The sequence below is a fragment of the Akanthomyces muscarius genome, chromosome 4, assembly GCF_028009165.1.
Source record: "Akanthomyces muscarius strain Ve6 chromosome 4, whole genome shotgun sequence".
Classification (NCBI taxonomy): Eukaryota; Fungi; Ascomycota; class Sordariomycetes; order Hypocreales; family Cordycipitaceae; genus Akanthomyces; species Akanthomyces muscarius.
This window is the reverse complement of record NC_079244.1, coordinates 1,395,467-1,408,667: the sequence shown is the minus strand read 5'-3', so window position 1 is coordinate 1,408,667 and position 13,201 is coordinate 1,395,467. Positions and strand designations below refer to the sequence as shown.

At 53.4% G+C, this 13,201-nt stretch overlaps 4 protein-coding genes across 4 annotated transcripts; 2 read left to right on the top strand and 2 right to left on the bottom strand.

Moving 5' to 3' along the window:
• Positions 1-3,733: 3,733 nt before the first annotated feature.
• On the top strand, positions 3,734-4,224 carry LMH87_011114 (uncharacterized protein; the record flags this gene model as incomplete). Its single annotated transcript, XM_056200203.1, has 2 exons — positions 3,734-3,889; positions 4,114-4,224. The coding sequence occupies 2 exons, from the start codon at positions 3,734-3,736 to the stop codon at positions 4,222-4,224; spliced, it is 267 nt and encodes an 88-aa protein (XP_056052076.1).
• A 1,718-nt stretch (positions 4,225-5,942) lies between these two features.
• LMH87_011113 (uncharacterized protein) lies at positions 5,943-7,289 on the top strand (the record flags this gene model as incomplete). Its single annotated transcript, XM_056200202.1, has 2 exons — positions 5,943-6,233; positions 6,492-7,289. The coding sequence occupies 2 exons, from the start codon at positions 5,943-5,945 to the stop codon at positions 7,287-7,289; spliced, it is 1,089 nt and encodes a 362-aa protein (XP_056052075.1).
• A 3,713-nt stretch (positions 7,290-11,002) lies between these two features.
• Positions 11,003-11,479, bottom strand: LMH87_011112 (uncharacterized protein; the record flags this gene model as incomplete). The annotated part of the gene is made up of 1 exon (XM_056200201.1): positions 11,003-11,479. The coding sequence occupies one exon, from the start codon at positions 11,477-11,479 to the stop codon at positions 11,003-11,005; it is 477 nt and encodes a 158-aa protein (XP_056052074.1).
• A 711-nt stretch (positions 11,480-12,190) lies between these two features.
• Positions 12,191-12,844, bottom strand: LMH87_011111 (uncharacterized protein; the record flags this gene model as incomplete). The annotated part of the gene is made up of 1 exon (XM_056200200.1): positions 12,191-12,844. The coding sequence occupies one exon, from the start codon at positions 12,842-12,844 to the stop codon at positions 12,191-12,193; it is 654 nt and encodes a 217-aa protein (XP_056052073.1).
• Positions 12,845-13,201: the final 357 nt, after the last annotated feature.

Here is a 13,201-nt window from a genome sequence, read left to right as displayed (position 1 = left end):
AGGCAGCCAGAGGCATTGCAGCGCCGGACCACACGTATCAGTGGCCACTACACCCATCTGGCGAGACCAAAAGGCCGCTAAGAAATTCCTCGATTTCTGCAAGACAAAATTCGAACCCAGTGGCATATAGGAATTAGGGCTTTCTACCATAGAATAGACGAGATGGAAACATGTCCCTACTTGCATTAAGCGGCAAGGCGCGCCGTCGGCATGAGCTGCATACTGCCGGGCCTCTTCGCTGGCGCACACCCACCCCTCTGGCTCTGTTCGGTGTGGGCCAGCGCATAGGAGATTGGGTATCCGCGCAGATGTTGGGCAAAAACAAAGCCAAGCAAGCCGCGATACACTCTGGCAAACCTCCCGAGCAGGAGGGGTAAAAGGAATGGAGAATGAGAGTTTGATGAGTTGGAAAGAAATATGACTACATTCTGACAAGCGACACATCTCGCTCGGCAGCTGGCTTTTATGCACACACCCAACCATTCCATCTTTCGTTGCCCAGCTGCCGTTGGGGGCCGCGCTGTGTGCTTTATGATGCAGGCTGAGAAAAGGACAAGGCGGAAAAGAATGATGGCATGAAGACTGCAATATATTGCGGCACCAGAACAAGGTGAAACATCCGCTTGATACGGATAGATGGTAGAGCTCCGTCGACCTATATGCTACTGCCACAACCCGGCACCGGGAAGACAAAAGGAGGCTCGCTGCAGGCTGCTCGTTTCCGTTCAAAAGGCAGATTGATAATTTCCACTACCAAAGAGAGAAAGAGTCGCTGATCCATCAGTTTGGTCTGTTTTCTGGCTTGCGTGCATGTCGTCTCCGAGCTGCCGTCAGAACGACCTTGCCCCTCGTGGGTTGCAAAACTCCCCTCATCAGCTGCAAAGCCCCCCTCTAGCTCGCAGCATCAGATGTAAATTGCGTATTATACGAAGCAAGCACTTGACAAGGTTTCAACTATTCATTTGCACACCCCCATGGACTCGTCGTGCTTGTTCGATGCAAAGAGTCGGTCAGCGCATATCAGAGGCCATGACGGTCCATCCGTCACTCACACGCGACACGGCGGCGCCGCCACCGTCACTGTCCCTTTGTGGCCATCAATGTAATTGTATCCGTACGGGCAAAATCCAGAACAACGGGTCACTAACTGACAGGGGTAGAGCTAGACAGGGCAAAGCAAGGGGGGTGCCGTCCTTGACAAAACGAGCGCTATTATGACTTGGTCAGACGTGTCTGCTGCATCCCTTCAGCTTCGGCGCCCAATCAAAAGTCGGCCGACGTCGTTTGCGCCGTGGCCATTCGACAGCGTAGGGGCCAAAGAGCTAGCTTCTGGCATCAATACAGATATACGTCTGCAGCTTGCGCCGCCATTGGGAGCGAATACATAAGCCTCGTTCGATCGTTTGAGGCGGGTTTCTGATGTCATGAGTCACATTCCAGCGCTGCCCTTGTTAGTCTCGCCTTGCGGATTACTGAGTAGGGAACCGGCAGTCGTGCAATTTAGCCAGGACGCTCCGTCTGCCTATTCAGCATTGTTATCTTGTCCCGGGCGGAATGAGGCGGTGCCCCTGTTCTGGTGCTCGGGCGGCTTTGCTCTTCTCGGCTGGTGCAAAATGTAATAACATGGGATTCAGGCAGCCATGCGCAAAGGCCTGGGCGCCAACAAGTGTGTATTATTATTAGGACCAGGGTGGCCTAGCCACGCACGACCAGTAATAACAACAAGAGATATCCCTTTGCGCAAGATCAACCCCATCCCTGCATGGTATGATGAAAGACTCGGGCGGCGGTACGCACACTAATTTTTCTCTTAAAATTTTTTTGTGGTTATGAGGGGGCGTCGGCTACAGTCTTCTAGAACCTATTGCAACACAGGTGTGTATAGAGTAGCATGGAAAGCTACTGATAGTACGGAGTACCGACCATCAGAAACAAGCGATGGCGTGAAATCTGTAGACATGTCTTGAGCAAGATCGGCTGCGAATGTGGCGGTGTGAATGAGAGCGACCGAACACAGCAACAACACTGGCCATTGTTTGTTATTGTTGTTGTCGGTCGCCTTGCTGTGCGCTGCTCCAACCTGGTACAATTTGAGACGCTAGGTCAGAGCCCTGGGCTTGGTCCCAGCGTTGGAGCTCCACAAAGAGGTGAAATTCCGGTAAATTGGTAAATTGCAAGTTCATCCTCTTCCGAGCTGGCTCCAAGTGCCATGTCGCGTGCTCGTGATGTGCCAACAGCCGCACCGGTATACCAATTGGACTCGAGTCGAAACAGCTGCCGTTACACACACACACACACGAGTGGCACCCATACTTTTGCTCATCGCTCATCGTCCAGCATGGCGGGCCGGGCTGCCACTACTGCGTTAGCATCCTGCGGAGAGCGGGAGGCTGCGGGTTCCCGTGTGTTGTGGAACTTGCAACTCCACCAGCGTCCAAGTTGCAGCAGTCGGCGTCAAGACGGAAATGCAGCGATGAGCATACATGCCCATTTTGACGTGTATTTCTGTAACTCGTGCAGTAGTTTCCACTTGCCGCTTTGCGCGCCGCTCCGTTCTAGCACGCGAGCAGCCGAGGCGAGGCAAACAATCCATGTCATTCCCCTCGTGTAGCTGGCGGCCGAGAGGCACGTCTAAAGATGCTATGAACCGTGGCTGTAGCTGATGGAATTCCGGATTTGGCTTTGCTTCAGTCGCATGATGAGCTGTATTCTCAGCTGCTGGGCATCGCTGCGGCTTGCTAATAATTAATTAGTGCTGCAACGCAGAGAAGGTTTTGCATGCTGCCAATGGCTGTGCATAATGTGGCTCCGGATACGTGAACTGTTGCAGGAAAGCACCCTATTCGTCCAAGGCAGGAGGCGAAGCCCCGTGTCTTACCAGCACGAATCGTGGTGAGTAAAAACGATCAAGAGGCGCTGGCGGCGCGACCCTGACCGCCGTCGAGTCAGCACGCTTTTTCTGTCTGGTATTGGTAGCGTGATGGAATCGGCAAATGATGGAACATGGCCAAGTCAGGACAGACAAGGTGCTGTTCTTGTCGTGACTTGGACGACATGAGTACAAGCGTACAAGTGACTGAGTCGCAGGTGTTGACCTGGCCATGTAGTGCGCCCAATGAGGGCTGACCTGGCACCACGCTTTGTCCTGCTCATGCACCATCTGGTGCGCACATGTGACGGCACACCCCTCGAATAGCGGCCCTGTGCCAGGCGTAGGGCGACTCTGCGAGGTCGCTCATATTTGGAAAGTAATATCCGGTGCATATCATACGACTGGTCGGTAGCCGTATGTGAGCAGATGTGCTGGAGATGCTGCACGAAATCTCGAGTCATGCGAGGATGCACAACGCTCGTAGCCTCGCGCAAAGCCTGGCTTACATGGCCGGTGGCCGCTCGGGGCTTGAATACGGGGTCGCCTAGTTGTTTATTAGTTGAATCGTCTGCAACAAGGTGCAGCAACCTCGTCGACATGGGCTGGCTAGCCGGCTTGCTTGCATATGATGTGGCGCACTTCAACACGGATCTTTCGCATTGGCAAGACTATGATAATATCCGTACGAGGCCTGGTATGCGGCTGGCTGGAGCACCCGTATGAGTAAGATAACGGTGCGGCGATTGCAGAAATGAGCAGTTACTGGCAAAGCCTTGTTGAGCATGAACCAGTGGCCGAGCGAGCCGGGGCTGTGTTATTGGCGAGCCATGCAGGCTCAGGGCCAAGTTTCGAGCTTATTACATGGCGATATACGAGTCGGTGCAATATCGCCGCAACGGGAAGGCCATCCATGGCAATAGGCTGGACGGTGACTATCGACGCAGAGTTTTTACGGTTCTGCCATGCTTTGCATTGTCGCGGAATGCTAGCCTGGGTGCATCCGGGCCGCTAGACAAGGTCGGTTCGCACATCCCACTGGAGCCGTCATTTCGGTTGACCCCTGAAGGTGGTAATTTGACCCCATCGACGGGGGCTGGGGGCAGAGTTTTCTCGCTGGCAGCCCTGGAATAGCGTGGCAGCGTATCAGCTAGACGTCACTGAGGAGCGATGAATATCCAGAAAGCGCAGGGAAAGACGTCGAGGAAGGAATACGTGTGAGAAAATAGCTGACGCCATGCCAGGATGAACGGTCGGAATGGGGACGCGCTTTTGGATTGTTGGGCGCTGTGATATTTGTTGTGCTGCGAGGCAAAGAAGCCGACAAACGAGCAATTGAGCAGTTGAGCAGTTGAGCAAGGCTTGGTCAGGCTTGTCGATTAGCAATGGCCAGTGGCAAATCGGCGTGGGCGGGCGACTGCCGACAGGCAAATGGCAGGGCTAGTAGAGGGCATTGTCAGCAGCGAGGATGGGTAGGTGAGTTGGCGAGTCAGCGAGGGGTATTATAAGACGGATAATTCGTCAGAATTTTGGTCATAGAAGCCTCTTTTTTTTCTTTCATTTTTCTTTTTGCAATTTGAACATTGAAACTGTGTGGTGTCGTTGTCCTCGCTGTATTGTGTCTGCGCTCGCTGTTTGTTGTTTACAGTTGTCATGGAAGCGCGCATTCTGGCCTGTAGTTGCTGCTTCGACCGCTGTAAGTAAGTGCCTGCCTGCTGCAAAATGGCGGCACGCACAGGGCACCAATAGCCAAGGCGACGGATTCCATAGCGCTCGTGCGGCTTGTGCACGGCAAAGCGAGGTTAGTGGTGGCTGGTGGCTGGTGCGAGGGGAACGGGAGGGCAAAGGTTCCTGAGCCTCCTTCCAGCGGCGTCGAGCCGAATCGTTGGTGCCAGGCGGTGCTGGAAAGTGCGCGGGCGCGTTTGTAAGCCACCGCCCAAAGAACCAGTTAGATTAGCAGTACCAACATCAAGGCAGGAACAAGCTGCAGGTATCCCAAGAGAAAAGAAAGGAAAAGAAAAAAAAAAAGAAAACGAAAGACTAATGTTACCCGTAGTAGACTTTTTGACTCTGATGCCTCACGCACGCTGCTGCACACCATTCAATTTAGTGCCGCCCTTTTTGAATGGCTTCGTTCCCTTCGTACGCACGGAGAGCACAGGGGCGTGCAAGGACGACTTCAGCCAGTCGGTTGGCTTGGCCCGCCTCAAAGTACAGGCGGGTACCCTTTTGCCTTCCACGGGCCTTCTAAAAGACACCCTACCACACCTCAGCACCCGACACCCACCAGACCAGGGTTACAGGCTTCCAGGGCATCCACCACCACACCACCGTGTCCGCCCCTGCCGGCGACCCCTGTCTGCCTGCACGCTCCACGTCCACCTGGGGCCCTGGGCTGGCACTGGCTCGGCCTGATTTGCTTGCCACCCCCCCTGTCCTGGCCTCTCTGTTTAGGTTCTTCCCCCTAGCCGCTACCTGCTCACGCCCTCACACACAATATAACTACATACTCACTGCACTCCTGCCAACCCCCCTCTCTTTTTTCCTCCTCTTCTGTACCACTCTTGGCTTCTGCCAACAACCAAATCACTTTACAAAACGCTTCCAGCCGCTCTTTAATCACCACACAGACGTTTCGCTACGTCTGTTGATTTACAATCACGTCGACTCACGACTGCGCTGACTCACTGCCGGCGCCTACTTCACGTCACTGCTAGTCAGGTCCCGTTTGGAACTTGGCAACGTATTTCCTCGCACGGGGAAATCTACTACATATTCATATCAGGCCTGTCATGTTTGCAACAGGAAACACCTCTCCTCAACAATACGCATCCCACGACATAGGAAGGTGACTGGCCCAACTCGCCGCCACACCTGCATGACAACAACTCCACCTGCCAACGACAACAAGCAGTCGGCTTGAAACACAGCAGCTGCACCACATCCGCCCTCGACGGGTAGTTGTTGGATGAGAGCCGAGGAGTCGATGTCCTGCGGGCATCAGTGAAGAATCTTTCCAACTTTGAAAATCTCAGAAAAAAAAAACGAAACAACACCAACACCACCACACAACATGAACTTCCCTTCGCCAATGACGCCCGGTTCTACTCCCCAGTATGATCGGGACTATCGCGACTACTCTGCCACCCCCTCGCCACGACGAGACTGGACCTTCGACACCCCGACGACTCCTATTCGCCCTGCCACGCGTGCCGCTCATGGACGGGCTGCCAGTTATTCCCAGCGCTCACCTTTCCCGCCTCACCCACAGGCGCGCCCGCAGCCGCCCGTCTACAGTCCTCATCCGTGGGAGTCGCCGCGCTATACCAGCGATGGAGTCTACGCCGCCAGGGTTGATGTTGATGTGAGTCCCAAACATTTCTCGTCGTCGCGCCGACACTCGGCTTCGTTCCACACTCCCCCGTGGGGTGATGGCAGACACTCGTATTCCCATGTCCGGGCTTCCACTCCCTATGGAGAATCCGACGAGGACGAGATCATTGAGACACTTGCCGGCACCTACGTCCTGCCAGCTCAATCGCGCTGCCGGAGCGGCCAACCTCCAGGCCAACACTACGGTTATCATGACGGAGGGCGGTACACTAACGCGCGTGGTTATCAGCAGACCCAGATCCCTCCCTGCTACTACCCCAATGGCTACGATTACCCCGCCTATGGCGGCGCTCCCACGCCTGGTCCCGAGCGCTTCGCCACCCCTCGCGAGTCGCCCCAGACTCCGCGCTTCCAGAATCGTCCCCCTACCAGTTTCAGCCACACCCGTCATTCCTCCATGGCCACTCCTAAGCGTTCATCCACTGCCCGTCCCCCGAGCTCGCACAAGACAAAGCCCAAAGCCGACGAGCCCGCTGGCCCGCGCAAGGCGAACGAGGCCGATGCCAAGGCCCACCGGATCCCTGCCGGCTATGCCCTTAAGAACTGGGACCCTGAGGAGAGACCCATTCTCCTGCTGGGTAGTGTTTTTGACTTTAACAGCCTAGGCAAGTGGATTTTCGATTGGACCGTCTACCGTGAAGGCCGTGGCTCTCCCATCGCCGACATTGCCGGCGAACTGTGGCTACTTCTGATTCAGCTCAACTCCAAGATCAAGGTCTCCGAGAGTGTCATTGGCGGTGTTCGGAACCCCGAAAGCCGTGAGATGCTCGAGGACTTTCTCGAGTCGGGTGAGCGTCTGCTGGAGAAGTTGCGATCTCTCCTCAAGTCCTGCGAGGCTCCCATGCTCAAGGCCGCCAAGAAGCGGCAGTCCGGCCTGGGCAAGAGCTCTGGCGTCGAGTTTGTCCACACGCTCTTCGGACCCGACCGTGAGGGTGAAAAGACAGAGACGTTCATGCAGAGCATTCGCGTCTTCATCCACCGCTTTGATATCAATTGTGATGACATTGTCCGGAACCCCACCCGATAAATGCCCGGATTGGATCGTTGGAGACGGCCTTTGGCACCCAAGGAGAATTCGCCCAAAGCCTGTATTCCATCCGTGGCTCCCTGGAATTCTCCCTTCATTTTCTTTCTCTACCTGTTCATTCGAACCATCTTGGATCTCGGCGCCTCTTTACCCTCTCGGAGTTGGAGCAACGAACCATATGGAACCTCTCAAGACCCAAGGAATGGCTTTGTCAGACTGTACACTAATCTGATTTTTTGTTTATCCGCGGACGGAGTACGCCTGGATACCCAAACTTTATACCCCGGAGTAATTGCTTTATTTCTTATTTTTGTCTTCCTTTTATGGATATCAGGCCTTTTTAGACTTACGGGCACGATGCGCAAGACGGAATGCAAGGGCAACCTGTACTACCAACCGGAAAGCGCATGCAGCGCTGCACACCAAGCTTGGTGTGAATGATGTTTTTGCTTTTTTGTTGCTGAAAAATTTAGAGATACCCCCGGCTGCCGAGCGAGATGACGAGGTAAGCTGGGAGAGATAGGTCGACTTGGAATTTTTCTGTTATAGACTGGGAAAAAGTATGGGTTTTGGAGAGAAAAAACTTGCTATATTGTTAATATTGCTTCGCTTACTGAAGCATGGCCGAGATATTTAGCTTGTGAATTTAAAAATTGGAAATGTTCTAAAAAAATGACCAAGTTCCCCTCTCGCATCCAACATGACGTTGCACTCAGTGGCTTACTTGATATCAATGCACCGTTCTGGTGATACGGCTAACAATGGAGCGACAACCTGTAGTGTCGTAGTGCTAGCTCATGTTGGCAACGAAGATCTTACACACCATCATGACTCTTACCAGCGTGAACATAACATGCGCCCACATCCTGCGCAGTCTGGCAACTGGCTTCTCAAAGAACGTGCAACAGCCAACAGTTTGTGACCTTGGCCCTGTCTACTAATGCCGTGGACGGGAGAGAAGAGAGAATACAGAGACAAAGATCATACGTTTCTAATGATTGCCCTCTTCCTTCCTTGGGGGCGGCTCCGTTCCCTGGTCGCGTTCAGCTGCACCCCCCCGCCAAAAATCTGAGTCGCGTCCGGCCGAAAGTGAGACAGCAAAGTGTCGGCTGTGCCGTTCCGTCTTGCGGCAGCGGCGGGACGCAGGTCAAGCAGGTATTTTCTCATTGATCCCAGCCCTAAAACTACGTAAATGGAAATAGAGAAAGGGAGAGGAAAAGTGGCGGACAAAATGTAGGCGGAAAGCAAACCAGCCACAGACAGAAGTAAGAAAGAAAGGAGAGGCATGAAGAAGAGAACGAATCATGTTGGCGATCTGGTAGTATACATTGGGGGGTTTTCTTGTTTTGTCTCCTATATTCTTGCCGGCGGTGTTTCAGAGGCCTCTTTACAATGTCTTTGCTTTTTGTGCTCGAGCACGCCCCTTTTTTCAACTACTCCAAAGTGGCTGGCTGTAGCCTTGAAAAGTCTCGACCAGATAGCAGTCACCGTTGAGGATCACCTTGTTGCTTTTTGTTCCCCCATCAATGATTCTCTTGATTTTGATGGGGGGAGAGGCATAGGGTTGGATATTGTTTGCCTTTCTGCGCGCGCGCAGCGAGTCAATGCTTCCTGGGCAGTCAGCTGTCTCTTCTGCAGAAGCCTCACACGCCCAACTAATTATAACTAGGCTCCCGAGGCGCGTCCGCACTAGCGAGCAAAGCAGCGGCGGGCAGGGCCCGTCCATGGCTGGCCCGAGCCGGAAGGTGAAAAAAGGCAAAGGCTGGGGCAAACCGGCAGGTGAATGGGTGTGAAGCGGAGGGATTCTGTCGTCTCATTCAGACACCCAACCAGGCGGGCGCGTTACACAACTCATTTCTCTTTGTCCCAGAGAGTACTTTTGTGTTTCGCCACGGTCGGGCATTTGCATTGCCAGAGATTGAAAAGGGCCACGGATACGGTCTTGTCTTTTACCGCTTTGTCTTTCCTTGACTTGCACACGTAGATTTTTATTGATACTCAGTAATGCGAGAGAGGGGACTGTTTTGGTACCTGTCCTTCCCCTCTTTCTCGTGAGGGGAAATTTCGGCCAGGGAAAGGAAACACAGCACGTCTAGACCCATTTGGGTGCTACTGGTACAGTAGCATCCGCAGGTGGCTGCGTGGCTGCCATCACCTGCATGACCTTTCTCAGGTCCCACGGATGGATGATCAAGTTGAGGGGAAAGCCTGCTCGAACAGAGCCCGCAGCCGGCCGGCCGAAACTCCGCACCGAGCCCTGCTGTAGCGTTTCTCCTCACGCTGACGTGCATCATGACTCGATGAAGGGCCTGCTGTAGTTGGGTCTTTGAGAGAAGCATATCGTTTGAGATATCTATGTCTGAGTAACTGCTGCACAACACGGCGCAATTGAGAGAAAGAGATGGTATTACAATGCAAGGTTCGCACGCATGTCAGGTTGGGCTACCATGCTATAGGACAGGCATGGAATGAATGGAAACCGAGATCACTTTCTGCAGGACATGTTCTGCCTTTTCCTGCCCACCCACCGGACAAGTCCGAGCTAACCAGCCTTTTTTCCCATTATTATTGAGCTGCCTGCGGTGCATGTCGCAGACTACAGGTGGTGTGCGGCGCTGTGATGCATGCCTTGTGATGCACGTCACAGTTACATTCGGCGCCAACGGCTGCTGTCACAACGAATCATTCAACTCACCAGGTGGCTTTGGGCTTTCCAGCCGCAATCTAGACAACGAGATAGTTTGTCCTTTTGCAGAAACAAGCCCGCTCTAGTATTTCCGACTTGCCAAAGAAAACATGTACATCGAGGTACTTCTGAGGAGAATTACCACACACACCCCCTCCCCCAAACTTGCTTTTCGAGAAGAAGAATGACGACAACCTCTTTGATAAAAGCTCGAAGCCATGCCGTTTTAGTAATGCTTGTACAGGAGCCGGCTCAGTTGGGGCTTGCCCACTAGCAGCGTCCTGCCGAACCAGTGGGCACGCGCTGGGCGTATGCAGGTGGCTTTTTTACAGTCAGCCATGCAGCAAGCCATCGCTTAGTATTGCACACGGTGAATTTTGACCAGGCAGCTGCTTTGGCAAGAGCGCCAAAATGAGGGGATGTTTCGTTGCGATGCTCGAAGAATACCTTTGCAGCTTGCGCGATCGAGCAAGAATTCACTTTGGGCTCGTGACAGGGCTAGTACGAGGAGTATCGTCTGTCGCCCGGCAATCGTGCTTCGTGAGAGGCGTGAGCCCAGGATTATCAAAAGTCATGAACGCATGCAAGCCACACCACCTTACCCAGTAGGATGACGGCACCTGTGGAGCCTCCAAGTATCCGTCGCAAGACCAATGTAACCCCTGTAGCAATGTGAAGATGAATGAGTATAGCGACAAGTATAACGGAAATGATGTGAGCAGTTCCTTGTAGAAAACGATCCTTGCTCTAGTGTAAGTCGCAGTGTAGCAAATCTAACATGTATATGGATTGCAAGTTTTTGACGAGACAACATTTCCGCACATACACGACTGCTGCTCTTTGGTCTAAGCAGATATGTGTGCTTTGCCCTATAAAGCATTCATCCAACTCTCCCAGTCAAGCTGCGCAAATTGTAGTTTACATCTTAACCCTGAATCCATCTCCCACCAAGCGTGCAATTGACACGCAGTATCCTTCCGCCAGTGCAAGCGGCCGCTGATAGCCTTGCCCTTTCACAAAACGACAATCATCTCTGCAAAATAGGCTTGCGCGATCTCTTCACCGAGCTCCAAACATATATAAAGGGGCCCAGGACCAGCCAGGCGCCCAGAAGGTCGCCCACCAGATGGATGCGGTCGCCCTCGTTCACCACGGCCATGAGCGTCATGAGGCCAATGTGCGCGACGTTGGCCCACACCGTAAAGTCGAGGAAGAGCGCGTTGCCCCACGGATCCGCCGACGCGCGCAGCAGGAAGATGCCCCAGACGATGTAGATGGCCCCAATCATCTCCTCGTACTGCTCGCCGCCGCCGGGGCCCCAGCGCAGCAGCGCCTCCAGCGTCGGCGGCAGCGGCACGCGCAGGGGCACGAGAATGAGAATGGGAATGAAGAAGACGATCATGGCGGCGCCAAAGGTGACGGTGACGCTCTTGAGCCACGGCTCGAGAGAGTCTTGCGTTGCCGCGCGCTTCAGCGGCGCAAAGTCGGAGATGCGAGATGTCATGATCTTGGTGCAGCGCGGTCGTAGATTCCTTTTTTTTGGTCTTGGGCTATTTGTTTTGGCAATTTGACAGAGTTTGAAGTGAAAATAAATTCTCCAACTCAGGACAGTCTCTTCTATTTATCTATATTTTTCTCATTACGAGTGCAAACCCTCGAATATTTCTCCTGAATCCTCGGCCGGGGGCGGAGAGATTACAGCACTTTTCCGAATCCATGCCCGCACCACTCACCTGTCGTCGCGGCAGTTGCCTGTGAGCGGAGCGGAAGGCAGAACAAGAAAAGAAAAAAAGTTTCTGCGACGAGATTACCATATTCTGGACCAAAATCAGGCCATGGCTCCAAAGTCCCGGCGGAAGATTTGCGGCAGGTAGACATTGTCCTACGTACAAGCCCGCCCGGCAGAGGAATGCGGATGAGGCATGCCAGGCACCTACTCAACGCGCAATCGTGTATCGCGTTCCGAATCTGCCTGTCCCAGGAAACACGGATATGACCCAGAAATACTGTCACCTCTTGTTCGTCGTGTCACGCATTTCCCGCCTTATTTGAGTTTGCGCAATCATTCCTATCGTGTCCGCTCCCGCTCGAGCATTGTCACTCCAGACACGCCCCTCTCTCAGAAACTGGAAGCAAGCTCTGCAAACTGCAGATTTTATCGCATGGGCCAATAACGCAATAAAGGTACTTGTATTCTTTTCAGCCATGATTGACGCTATTTCCAGGTGCTGGATGTCTGCGCCCCCGACTTCTTGCCCTCCTGATACGTCTCGCTCAGCGCATTGTACAATCCCTTGACGCGTTCAATCTCAGCAATCCAATAATCCTGCTCATCCTTTGTCTCCAATTTCTCGACCAAGTTCATAAGCGACCGACCCGTAAAAAACTTGTTCTCCCGGTTATAGAGCGCCCGTCTCTCAACCTGCTCCTCCGATTCCGTGCCCGGGACGCGAAAGACTTGCTGCAAAATATCAATGTCGTACGGAATGGCAAACAAGTCTCTGCTGTCTTCATATGTAAACAGGTAGTAGAATTCCCGAAAGCCCGACCATGCGATGCCGCTCAGGCACAGGCTGCAGGGCTCATGTGTAGCCAGGAAGATGCAGTCCGTCTGCGGGTTGGGGCGGCCGGCCGGATCAGGAAAGGTCTTGGTGAAGAATTCCTGGATGCAGTTGATTTCGCCGTGGAGAAGCGGCGAGACTCGCTCATTGTTTGTCACGACGGTGAGCGGCTTCAGATCCTTTCGGGCAAGGATAGCGGCCCCAAAAACCTTGGAGCCGGATGCCACGCCCTCCCGTGTCATGGGGATGATGCCATCTTCAATGGTACGTAGAAGAGTGGACAAAAGATCTTTGGTGTTGGGGCTCATTCTCAATGATTGACTATAAAGGCAAATGTGAGGTTGGTATAGAGTTTTGTATAGAGTTGGGAGTATTGCGTTCTTATCACGACCTGTGACACGGCGACCACCGCCATGTGGCTGTGTCAGCGGCGGCTTCCGGGCGCTGATAAGGTAGATCGGCGGCGCAAAACTCCAACACAAAACACGATATGAAGTGCCTGAATATACTAGCCCAAATGAAATGCTATTCTCCAGAAACAGTCGAGAACCTAACATCTCGAGATCTTGGTTCGCGATACCTCCTCGGCGTAGATGACTAAGCCGTGGACGAGAAAACTTCTGATCGACATCTTCAGCCAGCGGCAGCGCGTAAAAACCATCGAC